We start from the raw sequence: 23311 nt of genomic DNA on the forward strand, positions 1-23311 counted from the left end.
ATTTTAATAATTAGGTTTGACATCTTTTGGCTACTTGTATATGGAAATATGACTTGTGCATTACTTCAACCTTGGTATCACTTCTGGTTCTGGCCCCCACTGATTCGACCTCAATAAAGGTTGAAATCAGTCTAGGCAGCGAACCTTCCCATAATGCATAGTATTATACATGTCCATAAGGATATGTGCTTTGCATTATGGGATACTAAGGCAAACGATGTGAAGTTATTACCCTCTATATATACAAGTTACCCAAGCATGAAGTTACTTCACATGCACACTTTGTTTGCTTATACATGGATAAAGCATTAAGCCAAGAAAATTTCTTGGCATTAAGTTATAGTTGATAGTATAAAAAGTCACACTTAAACTTGCCAAACAGTTAGCCACTTACTCTGCTCAAGTTAACTCCTCTACTTTTATGAAATATTCTGTTTGTTTTAAATCTTTAGCGTTTAAAAAACAAAAATCCTTGAAATTCAGATTTCATTGTTAACATTGATATCACAACTTTATTTACTGTATAGTTGCTCTCACTATTACAAACTGCTGTGTACCACAGGAATTGCTTGTTATAGTAGATATTTGCTATAATGAATTTTTTTTAGTATAACGTTGTGCCTATAGGAGTTTAGTTGGGACTTTTCGTTAGTTTGTTATAGTTACAGTTGCCTGTACCACTAATAGACTCTTGATTAAATATAGTCAGTTTTCTTCTGTGACATTTTTAATTATTCAAATTTTTACTATACGGTGTATCCTAAAAGTCACTGCATATTGTGGAGAAACCATGTGATTTCAATTAAATTTCATTATGCCATATATATTTATTCTTTTTTACATAAAAACATATGCATTTATAAGCATCCACTTCTCTCCTCATCACATGCAGATCCAGTTCTTTTAAACCTTATTCATCAATACTCTAATTGTATTGTCTGTAGGACCAGATTATGAAATCCCCTTGAAAAGCTTTGTATAATTTTACAACACTTGAATCCTTTGATGCAGGATGCTATAACAAAAATTCACTCTTGAATTCACTCATCATAATTCATCATGAATTATGATAAAAGTTTTTCCACTTGGTTACAAAGCATGTTATAAATTAATGAAAAATTAAAGTTGAAACCACTCTGGGTATTAGCCCTTCTTATAATATATAGTATTATACACAACCTAAAAGAGGTGTGCTTTGCATTATGGGATACTATGCAATTGATGGTGATGTTTTTAGCCCCTGGATACTTCATGCAAACTTTGCTTCCACTTAGGTAAAGGATTAAACTAAGAATATAATTTCTTGGCATCTTTAATTTATAGTATAACCAAGTGAGTGGGGGGGGGACTTTCAACAAAAATTATGTTATACTCAACAAGAAAAGTGAGGTAATTGATATGAAGTCAGCAGCTTTTATATACAAGTAGACTAGTTTTGAAGATATTTAACACACACAAACACTTTCTTTGCTTATGCTTAGATAAGGATTAAAACCAAAATATAACATTGTCAACTATAATATACTTTGTAACAAGCTTTCTACCACTATCTGTGATCCAGAGTACAGGCAGTCCCTGACTTATGGGTCAGTTGAATAAGTTGGATCAGCCTCCAAAGTTTATTGTATCTGATAGAGGTTAACTATATAAGATAGAACTGTTCATAATGTGATGTTAACACTAAAAAAGAGCCTCTGTAGCTCAGTCGGTATAAATGAAGCCCTTTGGTTGGAAAGATCTGGGTTCGATTCCTCTCAGTGACGTGAGGAACCTTTATCTGGTCTCAATTATATACAGTCGGGTCTCTTTTTATGTGGTAGATACGTTCCACAGAAAACCGCATATAAAAAATCGCACAAAAAAAAGGCCTAACTTCCGTTGAAAAATTAGGGACACGTTCTGTAAGTTTCTTAAACCTCATAAAACCGAAGCAATCAATTAAAATAAACCTAAAATCGCATCAAAAAGTTTATGAAAATTCAGGAAAATCACTATTAGACAATATACAGCAATGTTTGTGAACTAGTGCAAAATCACTTTCATCACCAGAAGAGATGATCAACGCATCATATCTGTATGGTAAAGGCAATGGTTCTTCACAAACAGAATTAGTTTCACTATCGTTCTCTGCTGATTTTTTTCTTCTGACAATGTAATCAGTGATTAAACTTTGCAATGATGATTTCATTAATTTTTATACAGCTCGCGATATCCAGACATACAGTTCTTCAGCTCACATTAGAATTTAAAGGCTCTTCAGAATTTGTGTCCTTAACAAGAAAATGATTTTCGAATTTATTGCACAGTTCAAGATCTTCTCGAATTATATTTGCAGTGAGGGAGAGAGATTTTTCTGGATCTTTGATGATATCTAAAGTTAATCGATATCCAGTAATATTGTCACTTAAGGCATTATCCACATGCTTGATTCGAAACCGTAGTGCTGTGATTTTTTAAAAGTAATAGGCCTACAGATTTAAATTTTAATACGAATAAGAGACAAGGGACTTTGTTTAATTTTGGTGTTAAGAAATATCCTATTGAAGGTGTTTGTGACGCAACAGATAGTGATTCATCCAACTCCAGCCCACAAAGCAATCTCCAGAATGTACATAAGGAGGGGAAAACTATCAGCACACAGGAGAAAAAGTCTGCATTCACTTGTAAGTACAGGTAACCCTCATATAACGTGGTACCTATACAACGTGATTTCGATATAATGTGGTCTACAAATTCTAGTAACCCTTGTTCAACGCAGTACTTATACAGTGCGGTTTTGATATAACACACTTACAAATTGTAGTAACTATTTATCTTTTCATATATTTTTCATCTCGCAACTTAAAAATCAAATTTTATCTTCATTAAATTTGTGTCTGCCCGTATCGTGGATGTGGTTATAAGTATCGAATTTATATTAGGGGAAATACCCTTTAGTACGCATGTACGTCAATTGTTTACCGTATAAAGTGTTTATCATTGAAAATTATCTTTGTTTTTTGCCAGGAAAGGGCATTAAAAAATCATAAGTGTTAATCTCAAGCTTAGCACTTTATTTTCTGGTGAGTTACATATACAATATGTAATGCTTTTTTATGTAGAAAATTTATAGTAATAGCCACTTAGAGGGCTTTTGCGATATGGTTGAAAACGAAATTAGTGAATTAATTGATGACAAAACAGATTTAAATGAGGGAGAACTGGTACAATTACTAGATGACATCGAACCAAATGGCGAGGAAAGTTCTGCTGAAGATTCTGATTGTGATGAATCCGTTAAAGAATTCAGTTGAAAGAAATTAACAGAAGGATTGAACTTAGCAAGAAAGTTATTTTATGGATGATGATCTCTATGTGGAGTGATCTGGAAAATTCACGAGACAATTGGATATTTGTATAGTCTCGTATTAGGAACTGAATAAATAATTGCAGCATAAGTGGTAAGCAAGGTCTTGTTCGTGACTTCTTGATAACTAAATCAGCTTAAGTATGCAATGAGAATTATACAAATGATGTCCAAGTGATGACGACGCCCGGCCACTCGTAAATAAAGAACATCTACAAAATGTTAGTTTTGAAGACATTGATGACGATTAAAATATGCACTTTATTTTATTTTGTCTAAAACATTTATGCATTATGTATGATGACGTTTACGTAAAATTTGTAATTTTATAAGTTTATACTATGTATTAATTTCATAGTTTATATGTTTTCTTAACTTACATGAATTACCCGAATTAAATAAAAATATATTTTTGTTGGGTATGTCATTGTTGTTCATATAATTTAAAAAAAAAAAAGATTTCGGAACATAACCCTACTTTTTCTATATGATCTGAGTCTCACATAACGCGGAATTTCCATGGAACCTAACATCCGCGTTATACGAGGGTCACCACCTGTACTTATAATAATAATATAAATTTTATTAATTTTTATTAATTAAATATTAATGGGATATGGCAATGAAAATCAGCACAAATTAATTTAATGATGTTTATGTTTAATTGATGTTTAATTAATTAATTAATAATTTCCACGAGAATTACGATAATCCACGGAGATTCCATTGCATGTAAGGTTTGCCATTACAGTAAAATGAAGTTGAAGCTATCAAGATAATTGAATCATCTCGCTTTCCTAAAACATTGCCAGGATAACCAAGTAATCCCAAACTGTGTCAAATTCAACTTTTCAGCACCTTAAACCACGGGATTTGGTCTATTTTATACGACATCTCGTGCACTGCTGCAGATAAAGAATTTAAAAAAATACGGGAACGACATATCAAAAAATTTGAGAATTTAAAAAAGAACTCAAACTCCAAACCACAATTTAAAAAAAAATTTATAAAAAATTGGCATCCCTTATCAGCTCCATTAACCCCCCCCCCCCCCAGACCTGGTGTATACCAAGTCCCTTGCAGTTTTAAGCTGTCCTACTTTGGCCAAACAGACAGGACAGCTAACATTAGAATTTCAGAACACAAGAACTACATCCGTTTTCACCAATACAGCCACTCTGGTCTTGCAGACCATGCGCTGGATACCTACCATAGAATACGGTGGAAGAAAGCCACGATAATACACCGTAGTAAATTCAAATACAAAAGGCTATTCATGGGATCAGCCTCAGCCCTAAGAAACAATCCAAACCGCAACAAATTTGGTTGCATGAGACTGCCCCAAATTTGGGAAACCTACGTCAGAAGACCTTCAGCCCAATCGGCCAAGAATACCAACATTGCTCGCTAGGGGCACCATCAGGACTTTTAGGAGAAAGAATAGCTTGCTTCCTGCTTCGTTCCTCATTTACTGTGTGTTGTGTCTGCATGCACATGTCTTGTATTTAAGTTCCTGTGATAATGGCAACATGCCATTGCTGAAATATTGGAAGTGTATTAAAATTTATTTTAATATATATTCTGTTGTATGTTGTAATTACTTTAAGTTATTTAGTAAGAATGTATAACCAACGTCTAAGCCTTTCCACGAGAATTACAAATATATATATATATATATGGAGGTAGGGGGTTTTTTTCACCAGAAGCTTGGGTTTTTCTTCCCCCAGAACAGGCATTAACCCCCCCCCCCCCAGACCTGGTGTATACCAAGTCCCTTGCAGTTTTAAGCTGTCCTACTTTGGCCAAACAGACAGGACAGCTAACATTAGAATTTCAGAACACAAGAACTACATCCGTTTTCACCAATACAGCCACTCTGGTCTTGCAGACCATGCGCTGGATACCTACCATAGAATACGGTGGAAGAAAGCCACGATAATACACCGTAGTAAATTCAAATACAAAAGGCTATTCATGGGATCAGCCTCAGCCCTAAGAAACAATCCAAACCGCAACAAGTTTGGTTGCATGAGACTGCCCCAAATTTGGGAAACCTACGTCAGAAGACCTTCAGCCCAATCGGCCAAGAATACCAACATTGCTCGCTAGGGGCACCATCAGCACTTTTAGGAGAAAGAATAGCTTGCTTCCTGCTTCGTTCCTCATTTACTGTGTGTTGTGTCTGCATGCACATGTCTTGTATTTAAGTTCCTGTGATAATGGCAACATGCCATTGCTGAAATATTGGAAGTGTATTAAAATTTATTTTAATATATATTCTGTTGTATGTTGTAATTACTTTAAGTTATTTAGTAAGAATGTATAACCAACGTCTAAGCCTTTCCACGAGAATTACAAATATATATATATATATATATGGAGGTAGGGGTTTTTTTTCACCAGAAGCTTGGGTTTTTCTTCCCCCAGAACAGGCATTACCCCCCCCCCCAGACCTGGTGTATATCAAGTCCCTTGCAGTTTTAAGCTGTCCTACTTTGGCCAAACAGACAGGACAGCTAACATTAGGATTTCAGAACACAAGAACTACATCCGTTTTCACCAATACAGCCACTCTGGTCTTGCAGACCATGCGCTGGATACCTACCATAGAATACGGTGGAAGAAAGCCACGATAATACACCGTAGTAAATTCAAATACAAAAGGCTATTCATGGGATCAGCCTCAGCCCTAAGAAACAATCCAAACCGCAACAAATTTGGTTGCATGAGACTGCCCCAAATTTGGGAAACCTACGTCAGAAGACCTTCAGCCCAATCGGCCAAGAATACCAACATTGCTCGCTAGGGGCACCATCAGGACTTTTAGGAGAAAGAATAGCTTGCTTCCTGCTTCGTTCCTCATTTACTGTGTGTTGTGTCTGCATGCACATGTCTTGTATTTAAGTTCCTGTGATAATGGCAACATGCCATTGCTGAAATATTGGAAGTGTATTAAAATTTATTTTAATATATATTCTGTTGTATGTTGTAATTACTTTAAGTTATTTAGTAAGAATGTATAACCAACGTCTAAGCCTTTCCACGAGAATTACAAATATATATATATATATGGAGGTAGGGGGTTTTTTTCACCAGAAGCTTGGGTTTTTCTTCCCCCAGAACAGGCAAACTGGCCCCTTGAACACATGCAGATTACAGCAGGAATACTTAAGACCCAGCCATAGGCCTGATTCATCAGCTATGCCAGTCATGAGCCCGGATAAAATTATAGGGGGATTGAGATGGTGCCATACTTCCTTGTAAAAAGGACCTCATGGTTGTTGTATCATCAAATGCTAAATAAATAACCACTAAAAAAGGGGGGGATTTTAAATAAATTATTCTGTTTGTAAATGACATAAAATAAAGAAAATCATAAATTTAAAACATCATTTAAAAACAATTTAAGACATTTATAATAATGGATTTCACATGGTTCAGATAATTTAGTGTTCTTTCAATCAACTTTGTCCTTAACAAGTGTATTTGAAGCTGATCTTGCCAGTTTAAAGTTACTTGATAGGCTTGCAATGCCCTGATCGCTTTTGTAATTCTTAATATTCAATTTCATCGTGAGATCAGTCTTGTTACATTTGAGTGGGTGTGTTACTCATATCCTTCTTTTGCTTAATTGTTTAATCCTGTAAATCACAGTACAATAAAAAGTACAAGAATATTTAAGCTATCCACTCAATGGAGATACAAAATAAATAACGGAAAAAACTCACGTAGAAAGATTATTTAATAGTATAATTTTCGCCTGTGTGTCACAGGCATCTTCAGTACATTAAGCTCAAAATTAAACACTAACTGACAATTCCAAAAAGCGCCATCTAAGTAGCTGGTGTAAGATAATTAAAAAAGGTCAATAACTTTCCTAAAAAAAAAAAAAATTTTTTTTTTTTTTTTTTAGATTATTTATTTATTTTGTATCGATATGTCTACTCACGGTATACCTCTTTTAAAACTCAATGGAGACTTCAGTAAATGAATGAGCATCATTGGTTAGACAATACATTGCCAACATACGGTTTCATTCAAACCGTATGTTTGTAACTGATCTGGGTAGTGACCCCTCCCATAATGTTTTTGCATCATGGGATGCTGAGGTATTTGTTATGATGTGAACAACTTCTATATACTGTAGAAAGTGTTTTCACTTGTTTATAAATTAAACTTTCTAAGAATTATTTTCTTGTTTAATCCTTTATCCAAGTAAAAGCAAACAAAGATTGCACATAAATTTTGTTTGCTTACACTTGAATAAAGGATTAAACAAGAAAATGGTGGTATATACAAGTAGATTGAAAGAATTAAAAGTATAAATAATTAAAATTGAACATAAAAAAATTATTTTTTTTTAAATTTTCTATCAAAGGCTTGAAATATGGAAAGGCAGCAGTAGTAGATGACATTCGACCAGAAATGCTGAAGTATGGTGGTATAAAAATCTTACAGTGGCTGCACTGCATAGTTCAGAAGTCCTGGACAGAGGGACGAATTCCCAATGATTGGAGTAGAGCTCTAATACTACCCATTATATAAAAAAGGAAAAAATAAAACTGAATGTGAGAATTGCAGAGGTATTTCCCTACTGAGTGTTCCTGGTAAGATTTATGCAAGTATACTTGAGAAACAGTTGAGAAGAATTGTTGAAGAAAAGCTTGGTGAAGAACAAGCTGGATTCAGGCCAAATAAAGGCTGTCAGGATCAGATCTTCACTTTACAACAAATAGTTGAAAAATCATGGGAATATAACAAAGATCTGTATTTAGGTTTTGTTGATCTGGAAAAGGCATATGACAAGCTGCCATGAGAGAAGCTATTCAATACGCTACAGTTATATGGTGTCAATGGGGCATTATATCAAGCAATACTTAGTCTTTATTTGAGTTGCAAGTCAGCAGTTAGAATTGAAGGAAGCACACGAAGATGGTTTAATGTTAAATCTGGTGTGAGACAAGGATGTGCATTATCCCCTCTGTTATTCATTATCTATATGGATCACAAGGTGAAACGGCTTCTGCTGATGAAACAGCTGCTAAAGCATTTCCACAAAAACTTGCTAAAATAATTGAAGATGGAGGTTGCACTCATGAACAAGTTTTGGAATATGGATGAAACTGGCCTTTTCTGGAAAAAAATGCCAAACAGAACTTACGTATCAAAATTGCAAAAAAACTGTTAGTGGGTTGAAAGCAGCAGAGGATTGCATAACACTCCTATTTTGTTTGAACGCTTTAGGAGATAGGATGTTAAAACCACTGCTCATAAATTGATCATTATGACCACGGACAATGAAAGGTGTAGATTTTCAAAAATTGCCAGTTCATTGGATGGCCAAGAAAAAAGCTTGGGTGACCATTGATATTTTCGCTGAGTGGTTCCAGAAAAATTTTGTGCCAGAAGTTAGATGCTATTTGAATGAAAAGGGTCTTGAATTTAAAGTTCTTTCGATTCTTGATAATGCACCCGGTCATCCTGCCATAGAACACCCAAATGTGCAATTTTTTTTTCTGCTGCCCAATACCTCATCATTGCTACAACCTCTAGATCAGGGCATAATTGCGACTTTTAAAACATATTATGTCACACGAGCATTTCAGTACATTTTGAACAAGCTAAATGATGATGGAACAGTGTCAGTTATGGATGTGTGGAAAAAATTTTCAATTATAGATTGTATTAATCAGGTTCGATTATCGTTATCTGAATTGAGACCAGAAATTACGAATGCATGCTGGAAAGCTATCTAGCCCGCATTTTAAATGTTAAAGAGAATGCTTCTGTTCCCTTCACTCATACTACAGAATTCCCCAAAATAATAAGTTTGGCATGTGAAATTGGCAGAGAAGGATTCGATGATCTTATGTCGGCAGATATCGAAGAATTGTTAATTGATAAACCTCTTAGCGAAGACGAAATAGTGGAGATTGTTTTTCTGAGACTCCTGAAAGCGAAGAAGTTAATGATAATGATCAAGATAATCCTACTTTTACTGCTGATATAATTAAAGAAGGTCTTAAACTGACCAGTAATTTAGGCAATTATTTTGCCCGACATGATCCAAATGAAGAACGTGCTGGGAAGTTTTCACGTGAGCTTAAGTTGTTAATGTCTTCATACAGAGAATTATATCGTGACTTATCTAAAGCATCAACACAGCGATTAATAACTGAGTTCATCCCTAAAACTACTGAAACAACCAGTGGTACTTTTGTTCAAGATATGACAAGAAGAATTCCACAAGTTGAGGCGGAAGTCGATGACTTTAATACCATATCTAGTAGTTCTAGTGATATTACAGTCTCACGAAAACGAAAGCTTTCGCTTTTATTGTCAGAAACTGATAGCGAATAACATAATTTTTTTATACAATCCTTAGCAAACAACTGAAATTAATGTTTCTTTTTAAGTTATTAAAATTCATTATATGTATGTGTGTGTTCTCTATGAAATGTAAATAAAAATCTTATGATCCTAATGAATTTAATGTTTGTTTGTTTTTTCATTATTTTGCTTATATTTCAGGTTTGGAACCAGTCTTCACTTTTTCTATGGAGTCAGTAGTTCTTTTTATGTGTAATTTTTAGGAATATCTATCGTGTAAAAAGAGGTTTAGGTGTATATATATATAAAACTCGTTTAGGTGTGTGTGTGTGTATATATATACAGGGTGTTCGGGATAAATTTGACATATTTATAATTAATTATATTTTTCCGTAAGTTACATGTATTAACACACACTTCTCTTCATTTAAAAGTTTGGACCCTTCTTCATTCATATACAAGATGTCAGAAAGGATGGATAGCTGGAACCCACCTGAATCATGGAAGAGAATAACTTGTATCATGATGATTCGTGCCCGCCATCAAAATAAGGATATTACGACTGCTGCCCAATGCTCCCTGAATACAGTAAAAACAATTATTTTGCCCGACATGATCCAAATGAAGAACGTGCTGGGAAGTTTTCACGTGAGCTTAAGTTGTTAATGTCTTCATACAGAGAATTATATCGTGACTTATCTAAAGCATCAACACAGCGATTAATAACTGAGTTCATCCCTAAAACTACTGAAACAACCAGTGGTACTTTTGTTCAAGATATGACAAGAAGAATTCCACAAGTTGAGGCAGAAGTCGATGACTTTAATACCATATCTAGTAGTTCTAGTGATATTACAGTCTCACGAAAACGAAAGCTTTCGCTTTTATTGTCAGAAACTGATAGCGAATAACATAATTTTTTTATACAATCCTTAGCAAACAACTGAAATTAATGTTTCTTTTTAAGTTATTAAAATTCATTATATGTATGTGTGTGTTCTCTATGAAATGTAAATAAAAATCTTATGATCCTAATGAATTTAATGTTTGTTTGTTTTTTCATTATTTTGCTTATATTTCAGGTTTGGAACCAGTCTTCACTTTTTCTATGGAGTCAGTAGTTCTTTTTATGTGTAATTTTTAGGAATATCTATCGTGTAAAAAGAGGTTTAGGTGTATATATATATAAAACTCGTTTAGGTGTGTGTGTGTGTATATATATACAGGGTGTTCGGGATAAATTTGACATATTTATAATTAATTATATTTTTCCGTAAGTTACATGTATTAACACACACTTCTCTTCATTTAAAAGTTTGGACCCTTCTTCATTCATATACAAGATGTCAGAAAGGATGGATAGCTGGAACCCACCTGAATCATGGAAGAGAATAACTTGTATCATGATGATTCGTGCCCGCCATCAAAATAAGGATATTACGACTGCTGCCCAATGCTCCCTGAATACAGTAAAAACAATCAGGCATGAACTAGAGACTTGCAATGGTGACTACGAGGATGTAGCAAGAAGAAAGATCCCTAGCAGACGATCTGATTGCGTTCGTACAGCAGAATTCCTTGCAAATCTGCAGGAACAGGTGTTGAAGAACCCTGGCATTGGAATTCGGGCTTTGTTCGTGGAGTTGCTAACTGTAGTCAAGCCCTGGATAACAAGGGTAGCCAATGGTAGGCCGTATGTATGGCAGCAGGATTCGGCCCCTTGCCACACCTCTGGGAAAAGTCAAAAATGGTTGTCTGAAAATTTCTACGACTTCACCAGTCCAAATGTTTGGCCTCCAAACTCCCCAGACCTTAACCCCATGGATTATTTTGTATGGGGCGCAGTTGAAAAAGACACCAATCGCACTTCCAGTAATACAAAAGCCCAGTTAATGGATAAAATTAAAACAGTTTTTGCGGCCCTTCCCAGGGAGACTGTAGCATCAGCTTGTTCGAGGTTCCGAAGCAGAATTGAAGCTGTGATCGATGCTAATGGTGGTTATTTTGAGTAAATCTTGTTGATAGTATTGTAATTAACTCTGCCTGTAATGTTTTTTTGTCAATTCATTAAATTTAATAGATACAAAGAAGATTTTCTTTTTCCTTACGAAACTGTCAAATTTATCCCGAACACCCTGTATATATATATAAATTGACATGAAGCAACAATAGGGTGTTGTTGCTTCGTCACTATCTAAATAGATCATGTGCCCTTTTTTAAAAAAGAAGAATGCAAATACTATTTATTTTCATATTTTTTTTTCTGTCCATGATCTGTTTGTAGTCATGCCACAAACAGGTAACATTCATTTTCTGTTCTTAAAAGGGAAAAGGGTCAAAAATTATTTATGAAACTCTTTGCATCAGGATAAAATGTCAATTTATCACTATTGATACATTTGCCAAAGAGAAGTCAAAAAAAAAAAAAAAAAAACTTATAGTGTCTACTTTGCATAAGTTTGTATATATTGATTGTTTTTTATTTGTCTTTATTCATTTTCTAAGCGGGAGGGGAGGGAGTACTCTAGTGGTCCTCTCCTGCCTTGGGAAAAGTATAAGTACAGCCCTGACAAGAACATAATGTTCTGTCAAGCGTAATATGCTACAGTTTTTTGTTGGAAAGCCAGCCAGTAAGTAGTAGTAGTATGGTCCAATCTTACTATAACAAGCTAACAGAAACTTTCATGGTTTTAATCCAGTTTTATAGGAAATTCACTATAATAAATTTTCTGTTACATTAACTCCTTTGAGCCCTGCTCGTATGCTGTAGTGAGAGTTGATTAGAATTATAACAAAATTTTGGTTGTGAAAGTTCCACAGGAAAAAAAAAGTTTATTGCCACTGTTACATAGTTATCAAAAAGGTTTTTTCTCCTTTTAACCTTATGTAACATAATTTTTTTCAGTCATGTCCTGAAATGAAAAATAAGCTGCTGTTTGGAAGAATTGCAAGGACAGCTGAGAAAAATTCAAATGTAAGTATTCATTTTGTATTGGTGAAACAAAAGTCATTGAAGCAGAATTAATGAATAATTTTCAAGCACATAGTTTAAATGTATGGACTATATATATAGTCCCTAAGGTACATAAAGAAAACTATCCACTGAGACCTATAGTAGACAGTATTCACTCACCCACATACAGGTTATCTAAATATCTGGTGTCATCGTTAAAAGCTTATGCGGGAAAATCTTCTTCTTATATTAAAAACTCAACAGATTTTGTCTCTAAAATCAAGGACTTAAAACTCAAATCTTCTGACATCATGGTATGCTTTGATGTGGTAGCACTCTTTACCAACATTCCGACACAAGAAGTTCTCCATATTTTAAAAAACAAGATTTCAAATAAAATGTTCTCTCTACTATCTCACTGTGTAAACTCTGGCTATTTTGAATTCGAAGGTAAACTTTATAAACAGGTCAAAGGATTAGCTATTGGAAGCCCCCTCTCTCCTATATTAGCCAACATTTTTTTCGAGGATTTTGAACAAAAGGCAATCTCCTCATTTAGTTTAAAACCAAGAATTTGACTTAGATATGTGGATGATATATTCCTCACATGGGAGCATAGTATTGAGAATCTTCAGAGGTTTCTCAACCACTTAAACAACCTCCATCAGGATATCAAATTGACCATGGAGATTGAAGAAAATAGTTCTCTCTGTTTCCTAGATGTTAAACTCACCAAGACACTTGAATCAATAAAAGTCTATATTTAGAAAGCCAACACACACGGACAGATATTTGCATGCGTCCTCACATCACTATCCAGCGCAAAAGTTGGGTATTATATCAACTCTTGCGAATTGTGCAAGATCTGTACTGTCAGATGAAGAAGAACTACAACATCTTAAATGGACCTTTGAAAGCAATGGCTACTCTTTAAAAAGTATCAACAAACAATTATCCCACCATCAACTTAGCAACATAGAGACACAGGACGACTCCAAAGGTTATATCTCCTTGCCATATATCAGCACACTATCCAAAAAACTGAGTAGAATCTTAAAGAAATTTAACATACAAATGTGCTTCTCGACTCTTCCAAAATTAAGATCAAGTTTCAGCAACTACAAACAATCTCACAACCTTCTACAATTCCCAGGTGTATACAAAGTCACATGTGAGTGTGGAAAACCTTACTATGGCCAAATGGAGAAATCTATCCTCCTATGTCTTGAAGAACACCAGAGAGACATTGCTTACAAGAGAACCAGAGCTACTGCCCTATCAGGCCATGTCCTGTTTTCAATAAACACAAACAACGAAAGCCGCCAACATGAAGTAAATTGGACAACAACTTCAAACCTACACATTTGCCACAATCAGGTAGAACGCCGCATTGTCAAGTCAAAAGAAATCACCTTGGACCATCTTCATATGAACAATAATCTCAGCTATAATTTGCCTGACTCTTTCAGCTCTACTATCAGATACTGGAGATTGCGTGGTTCCACACATGCACATACAACAATAGAACTTTAACACGGACTATAGCTCAAGATCGTGATAACTGTAATTTACAGTCGAATATTACAGCTTTATAATTGTATAGCTTTAGAGTGTCTCAATGTTTTTTTCAGTGTCTTTTAATAGCTTTCTATGTTCTTAACGCCTGATGAAGTCAATCCCGACGAAACATGTTGTGTTTTCAAATAAATCTCAATTTGTTATAATTCTCGGATTTTTTGTCAGTTTATATTAAAATGAAAATATATATATATATATACAAAATTTATACCAGAAAAGAAGAAAATACAATTTAGAAACACATATTACATTTATTGACTTTGAAAAAGCATTTGACAAAGTTAAAAGAAGCATTTTATTTAACATATTAAAAGAAAAACAAATACTAAATAATATCCTAAAATCTATCATAAGTATACAGGTAACTCTCGTATAATGCTGTACTTATACAATGTGGTCTACAAACTGTAGTAACCCTTTATCTTTTCATATAATTTTCAACGGCGACTTAAAAATCAAATTTTATCTTCGATAAATTTGCGTCTCCTGGTATTGCGCACGTATCGAATTTATATTAGAGGAAATACCCTTTAGCACGCATGTACATCAATTGTTTACCGTATAAAGTGTTTATCATTGTAAATTAAATTCGTTTTCTGCCAGGAAAGTGCATTAAAAAATCATAAGTGTGTTAATCTCAAGCTTAGCACTTTATTTTCTGGTGAGTTATGTACAATATGTAATGCGTTTTTATGTAGAAAATTTATTTTTATAGTAATAGCCACTTAGAGGGCTTTTGCAATATGGTTGAAAACGAAATTAGAAAATTAATTGATTAGGATAGATTTAAATGAGGAGCTGATACAATTAATTGATAACGTCAAACCAAATGGCGGGGAAACTTCTGCTGAAGATTCTGATTGCAATGAATCCGTTAAAGAATTCAGTTGAAGGATTAAACTTGGTAAGAAAAAGGGTCAAATCTGTAGAACTGAGAGAAGACCTCCACATAGCCTTTAAAGGAATGCGGAGAACCGACCAGGGCTTCTGACCTAATGTTCAATCCTCACCTTCTCGTGGTGCACCCTTTTGGGTATCTACTTGGATACTGAACGAAAGAAGATGGGCTGGCAATTTGGGATTTAGCCGATCAAATTGTATTCTTATTGTTTAAACCAAAATAAAAAATGATGGTACAACATGAAAATTTTTCATGCTGGCTAGGGCGTCACCTGGTTAAACAAGCCCCCTGTTGTTTTCGCCAGGGAACCAGGGCAAACAGCTAAAAGTCAGCTACTGGAACAAATCTGAAAACATCCCCCAACTCAACATCACCACAGTTAAAGATCGGTACTATCAACATAAGAAGCCTGAATTGCAAAGAAATTGGAGCTAGCTGAGGAATTAAATAAGTACCAGATCGACATAATAGGGGTGACTGAAACAAAAAAAGACAAAAACTGGTGAGATCTTCATCATCATCATCATCAAATTCCTGCCATGTACCCTCAAGGGGTGTACAGGATATGACAGTACTACATGAAAAAATTACATCATTACTAACTTCCTATCTACAATTTTCCTCCAAATCAGTCTGTTACTTGTCAAGACTCCAACATTATCAGATCTTATATTTCTATCGTCTAAGGCACTTTGTACCGTATCAATCCACCTATATCTTGGTCTTCCTCTGGGTCGTTTTCCTGCCAACCTAGCAGAGAACACTTGTTTTGCTAATCTTTCCTCTCCCATTCTATTTAAGTGACCATACCATCTGAGATTAGCTCTGCTAACGCATTCCTGGATGCTGACAATGTCAAGTTCTTTCCTAATATCCTCATTTTTAATATGATATTGCCATTGATGCCATCTGTTCACGCCTATAATCTTTCTCAGGACTCTCATATCTGCGGTCTCTAGTCTTTGGTTAAGTGTTTTACTTCTGACCCAGCTCTCAGATCCATAAGTTAAAATTGGTTTGGACACAGTCTTGTATACAGCTAATTTAGTTTTCCGACTAATTTCTCTCTTATTCCATATGAATTTATTCAATTGACTTCCCACGATACCAGCTTTGCTGATTCTGTTGTCTATTTCTATATTTAGTTTACCATCTTCAGTAAAAATTGTGCCTAAGTAGCTGAAATGTTTTACTTGTTCCACAGGTTCTCCATTCACAACACAGTTGACATTTTCAATGATTCTGCCTATTTTCATTGTCTTTGTCTTTTTATTGCTGACCTTCATACCATATCTATTATAACAGCTATTCAATTTAGTCAGAGAATCTTGCAGACTTGTAGCGGATTTATTTAGAAGTATAACATCATCCGCATAAAGCAAAGAGCTGACATTAACATCTCCAATTTTGATATCAAATTTAATACCACATTCCTTCATAATGTGATCCATATAGATAATGAATAACAGAGGGGATAATGTACATCCTTGTCTCACACCAGATTTAACATTAAACCATCTTCCTGTACTTCCTTCAATTCTAACTGCTGACTCACAACTCAAATAAAGACTAAGTATTGCTTGATATAATGCCCCATTGACACCATACAACTGCAGCGTATTGAATAGCCTCTCTCTCTTGGCACCTTGTCATATGCCTTTTCCAAATCGACAAAACTTAAATACAGATCTTTGTTATATTCCCATGCTTTCTCAACTATTTGTCGTAAAGTAAAGATCTGATCCTGACAGCCTCTATTTGGCCTGAATCCAGCTTGTTCTTCACCAAGCTTTTCTTCCGCAATTCTTCTCAACCGTTTCTCAAGTATACTTGCATAGATCTTGCCAGGAACACTCAGTAGGGAAATACCTCTGTAATTCTCACATTCAGTTTTATTTCCCTTTTTATATATGGGTACTATGAGAGCTCTGCTCCAATCATCGGGAATTCGTCCCTCTGTCCAGGCTTTCTGAACTATGCAGTGCAGCCACTGTAAGACTCTTATACCACCATACTTCAGCATTTCTGGTCGAATATCATCTACTCCTGCTGCCTTACCACATTTCAAGCCTTTGATGGCTTTTTCTACTTCAAGTATGGATATATATTCCTGACTGCATCCCTGGTCAGTGTTTTTTATCACTGTGCTGTCATCACTGCTTGTTTCATTTAGCAGTTTTTCAAAGTAATTACTCCATACTTCAAGGATATCTTTTTCTCCTGTTTTCATTTCACCTTTATCATCTCTAATTCCTTTTACAGCACTCTTTTCTCCATTCCTAAGCTTCTTCAACAACCTCCAGAATATTTTGCCACCTTCTTGATATTTATTTTCTATATTCTTGCCAAAGTCCTCCCATGACTTTTGTTTAGCTAGTTTTACACACTGTTTAGCTTTCTTACATTTGTCTCTGTATTCTGTAAGAGTAAAAGCTGACTTATTTGCCAGGAACTTTTGATATGCTTTCTTCTTTTCCTTCACTGCCTCTTTAACTTCCTGTGTCCACCAGGGAGTTCTGATTTTTTTATCCTTGCACACAACCTCACCACATGCCTCTCTGGCAGAATCAATCAATGTTTCCTTCAGAGTTTGCCACTGAATCTCCAAGGTTTGATTCCTGTTCTCAAACTCTTTCATTTTCTTTTCAATAATATATCTGTATTTTAGTCTACAGTTCACATCTGAGAGCTGCTCAACTTTTATTCGCTTTAAAACTTTCTTACATGTTATTCTTTTCAATATGAAATTCAATTTTATCCTGCTCAAGACTAAATAGTGATCACTTCCAATTTCAAATCCTCTGTACACTCTGGTGTCCTACACCAGGGAGAAAACATCACTATCAACAATAACATAGTCAATGAGACTTTTCTTATTCCTAGCCTCTTCTCTCCATGTGAATTTGTGCACATTTTTGTGTTGGAACATGGTGTTAGTAATAACCTGTCCATGTCCTGCGCAGAAATCCAAAAGATATTTGCCATTATTATTAGCTTTGCTCTTTTCTCCAAATTTTCCCAAAATATTTTTGTATGTCTTTTTATATGGTGATATATGGTTTTTGTATGGTGAGATCTTTCTGAGCAAAAATACAAAATGTTATATTCAGGCAATGACAATTGCAATGACAAAATACGAGGCTAATCTTCTTGAATGGCAGGAAGGCTCAAGTAGAATGGTGTGGGCAAATATGAGAATGGGAAACGAAAATGAGACTTATTCGTGCCTATAGTCGCACGGAAGGTTCTACTAAGGTAGAAGTGGAGGAATTTTTTGAGGCTTTAGAGAAAGCAACTGACACAATGAAAAAGAAAAAGTTGGTCCTTGTTGGGGATCTAAATAGCAGAGTAGAAAATGATTGTCAGACATACAAAAATATTTTGGAAAAATTTGGAGAAAAGAGCAAAGCTAATAATAATGGCAAATACCTGTTGATTTTCTCCTCAAGACATTCGCTGGTTATGACTAACACCATGTTCCAACATAAAAATGTGCACAAACTCACATGGAGAGAAGTGGCAAGGAATAAGAAAAGTCTCATTGACTATGTTATTGTCGATAGTGATGTTTTCTCCCTGGTGCAGGACACCAGAATGTGCAGAGGATTTGAAATTGGAAATGGTCACTATTTAGTCTTGAGTAGGATAAAATTGAATTTCATTTTGAAAAGAAAAATATGTAAGAAAGTTTTAAAGCAAATAAAAGTTGAGCAGCTCTCAGATGTGAACTGTAGACTAAAATACACAAAGATTATTGAAGAAAATTGAAAGAGTTTGAGAACATCAACCAAACCTTTGAGATTCAGTGGCAAGCCTTGAAGAAAACCCTGATTGATTCAGCCATAGATGCATGTGGTGAGGTCTGCAAGAATAGTAAATCAGAACTGCATGGTGGACACAGGAAGTTAAAGAGGTGGTGAAGGAAAAGAAGAAAGCATATCAAAAGTTCCTGGCGAATAAGTCAGTTTGTGCTCTTAGAGAATACAGAGACAAATGTAAGAAAGCTAAAAACTGTGTAAAATTGGCTAAACAAAAGTCATCGGAGGACTTTGGCAAGAACATAGAAAATAAATATCAAGCAGGTGGTAAGATATTTATACATTACAATTGATAGAATTGATACAGTACAATGTGCCTTAGACGATAGAAATATAAGATCTGATAATGTTGGAGTCTTGACAAGTAACAGACTGATTTGGAAGAAAATTGTAGATAGGAAGTTAGTAATGATGTTAATTTTTTTTCATGCAGTACTATCATGTCCTGTACACCCCTTGAGGGTACATGGCAGGAATTTGATGATGATTCTGCAAATGGAGAAAGGTGAAACTTGGTCAGGTGTGTGACATCTATCTCAGTCAGACATCTATTGTTTTTAAAGCAGTAAATTTTCTTTCTTTTCTTAAACATTATACAATTTTCAATACGTAAATTTCATAAAATAAATAATTTTTCAAGTATTTTGTATTGATTACTGAAAATCCTGGAATGGAACTCAGTGTATTTACATATGTTCCCTTTATATTTTTGCTTCATTTTACACTTCATTTTACTCCAGAAATCTCAGGAACATAATCCCACGTAAACTTGAGTCATACCTGTATTTAGTTATTTTTAAACAACTAGCATTTTGCTGTGTTTAGAGGTGTTTTCAATACTAATATTTTTTCCCCCTTGTTGTAGCTATTTCTTTGCTGTCAAAAAAAACATCAGGCTTTTGATCTAATTAGAAACTGGTTTCTCAGAATACTGCTCTGATATTGTTATTTAGGTTCATTTTGCAAAATACATAAACGTCTGTCATGATAATTTTGTTCCTTTAGATATACAGTAATCTACCATTTATCCAATCATATTAGGAAAGCAATTTGCTGTTCCAATAATTTGAAGTACAATTACATGGTGGTCTACCATAAATCAGGTGACATACATGGATCAGTTAATTTAAGCATTATTGTTTTGAAGGTCAGATAAATGGTAGATTACTATATAACAGGTTGGCTTCAGATGGACAGATCTTAATGAAATTTGCTATATGAAAAGGTTTATTAATAGTTGTTTCTCAATTTTAGTTAAATGAAAATATGTCTAATAAAATAAGAATCTTTTAGAAAATGAAATTTATTGTTTAACAATAAAATCCACTCTGACAAACTAAAATCCAAATTAAATATTGGAATTGACTTTATTGATGCTTACCAGTTTTCCTCTTCATGTTATCACATGACACTTACATTATAAACATATATTTACAAGATCTTTTAGTTCATTTATTGAATAAACCTGACTGGAATTTATATCAGAGTGGGAAAAACATGGAATATAACAGATACCATTAGGTTTTTAGAAAGGCATTTTAGGGTTTTTAAAAAATTTCAAGATTGTGTTTTCAAAAACTTTTTTATTTCAGGAGGAGGAATTAAGAATTCCAATAAATGCCAATTTTACATTACTTACTCACTTTCCGAAGTGCACATAGTAGTAGTAAATCTTGGATGCATAATAACAACAACAATCAGCAGGGTTTATTGCACTTTCTGAACGATCCAGTGACCAGTATTCACTTCTGAACTCCTGTTTTGTAAACTGCATTATCCTTTTTGATAACTCATCTGTTATTTGTGAAACCAGCATAGATCTCTTTGAAACCCATAAACATCCCGAGGACATTGTGAAATTGATCAAAAGCTGATCAAGGCATGGATAATCAAATATAACTCTCAACCATTGTATATATGGAGTTTTGCAAATCTCAGATGTATTTTTGATACTATGTATATTTTGAAGTAGTAATGTGTTAGTGAGATTTACTTTCTTTTGGTGCATGCAGTCCTGTCAGGTGCACCATCTATAAATTATTCCTATGATTCTGAACAGTTTAATTTGAACTTAAATCTACAAATCAATTTACACGGAGATTCATATCCCAGAATATGACATATATAGAACTTATCCCCTTAACTTATTAACTTATAAACTCTTTAAGAGATTGCTTATTTAAACACCTTGATCTTTGTTATGAATATATACATATATATATTTCAGATCACAATGCAAAACTGTATGAAAATACCTTCTCTGCCCTGCCTCCTTGAATTTTATAATCTAAACAGTTTTTATTATTTTTTTAACAACATTTTGAAATTTTAGTGTTTTGGTTCCAGCAGAACTTTTATCCCTTTGTATTCACACAGAGGAAAGCTAATGCACAAACTGCTCCAACTTGTATAACAGTAATTTAGATTTAGGGGAAAAAAATAATAATAATTTTAAAAAAAACTTCTTGCATCCTTTAATTATTTCAGAATGAATTTGCTTTCTATATGAAAAGTCTCAGCACACTTCATTGAAAAATAACTAAAACCATATCAGTAGCATTAAATCACCCTCATCATCATAATCATCAAATTCCTGACATTTACCCTCAAGGGGGTGTACAGGATATGATAGTACTACATGAAAAATTTACATCATTACTAACTTTCTACCTACAATTTTCTGCCAAATCAATCTGTTACCTGTCAAAACTACAACATTGTCAGATCTTATATTTATATATCTATGGTACTTCTAAGTACCATAGATATATTCTAAGGTACTTTTTTACCATAACAATCCACCTATATCTTGGTCTTCCTCTGGGTCTTTTTCCTGCCAATCTAGCAGAGAACACTTGTTTGGCTAATCTTTCCTCTCCCATTCTGTTTAAGTGACCATACCACCTGAGATTAGCTCTGCTAACGCATTCCTGGATGCTGACAATGTCAGGTTCTTTCCTAATATCCTCGTTTTTATGCGTGGATAGGCTTATGTGTTCGTCAGACAGTTTTGTAATACATTTCATGGTTTGATATGAACACAAATGATTAAGAAAATAACTATTTATTAACTTAAAAGCTAATATTTCGCTGGTATTATATCCAGCATCTTCAGAGCACACAACACAAAGTTTGTTACAAATGCAAAACACCCACAACCCGGTGTAACAGTGGGAGTAGTAAAAGTAATTGCAGCATGCAACACAAGACTAAAGTCCTAATATGGCGCCATTTAGGTTTTAAAAAAAAAAAAAAATCAAGGTTTTGAAATAGTAGTCCAAATGATAGTCTTAGAAAGTTTGAAATAATGAAATGGCTACGCTCTGTTGATGATGTGTTTGCTATTTGGCCACATGGCCCAGACACGTTGAATACATTTTTAGTGCATCTAAATAGCCAGCACCCTAAAATCCACTTTACAATGGAACTAGAAGCCAATTACTGCCTACCCTTCCTGGACACACTGATCACACGTCTTCCAGAAGGTTCCTTATCATTTTCGGTTTATAGAAAACCCACACATACAGGGAGATACTTACACAAACAATCACACCATCACCCTTCTCAACAATATGGTATCTTAAAAACACTAACCCATAGAGCTAGAGCAATCTGTTCCAATGACATTGCTCTCACTGCTGAAATTTCTCACCTATGACACACCTTCTTAACCAACGGTTATAATCTCCATAAAATAGATAACATACTAAATGCTACCCAGAAATCCCCTCTCTCTACCACAGAAGACTACAACAAAACTATCACCATCCCATACATTAAAGGCACATCTGAAAAGATATCTCGGGTGCTTAATAAACACAACTACGCACAGTTTTGAAACCTTATGTAAAATTAGCAACTCTCATCCGTTCACCTAAGGACAAATGCACTCCTTTATCACATCCAGGAGTCTATGAAGTGCCCTGTTCTTGCCATCAAGCCTACTACGGACAGACTGGAAGAACTGTGGACATCCACCTCAGTGAACTCAAAAAATATATCCAACCTTTCACTATGGCAAGTCGGGTCTGGCAGACCATGCTTTGGATACCCCTGCACACAGGATAAATTGGAAAGAAACAAAAGTGATGCACAAAAGCTTCTACAAGTCAGAGAGGTTGTTCCTGGAATCAACAGAAGCCTTAAAACATGCTCCAACAAGTATGGCTGTATAAATCTACCAAAGATTTGGGAGACAGTCATCTTAAGACCAAATTAATATTTATTACTTTTATTTTATTTCATTTTTTCAAACTTTCTAAGACTATCATTTGGACTACTATTTCAAAACTTTGAATATTTTTTTTTTTTTAACCTAGATGGCACCATATTAGGACTTTAGTCTTGTGTTGCACGCTGCAATTACTTTTACTACCCCCACTGTT

General features: G+C 34.5%; 1 protein-coding gene across 1 annotated transcript in view; it reads left to right on the forward strand.

Moving 5' to 3' along the window:
• The window catches only part of LOC150102216 (leucine-rich PPR motif-containing protein, mitochondrial-like), a 394112-nt gene that overhangs the window by 343414 nt on the left and 27387 nt on the right, over positions 1–23311 (forward strand). The window contains exon 34 of the mRNA XM_090399109.1: positions 12582–12650. Within this exon, the coding sequence (XP_090255235.1) occupies positions 12582–12650 (69 nt within the window). The remainder of the gene's footprint in view (positions 1–12581; positions 12651–23311) is intronic.

Source organism: Typopeltis vanoorti, chromosome 10 (genome assembly GCF_054136105.1).
Source record: "Typopeltis vanoorti isolate ZY-2024b chromosome 10, IOZ_Tvanoo_1.0, whole genome shotgun sequence".
NCBI lineage: Eukaryota > Metazoa > Arthropoda > Arachnida > Uropygi > Thelyphonidae > Typopeltis > Typopeltis vanoorti.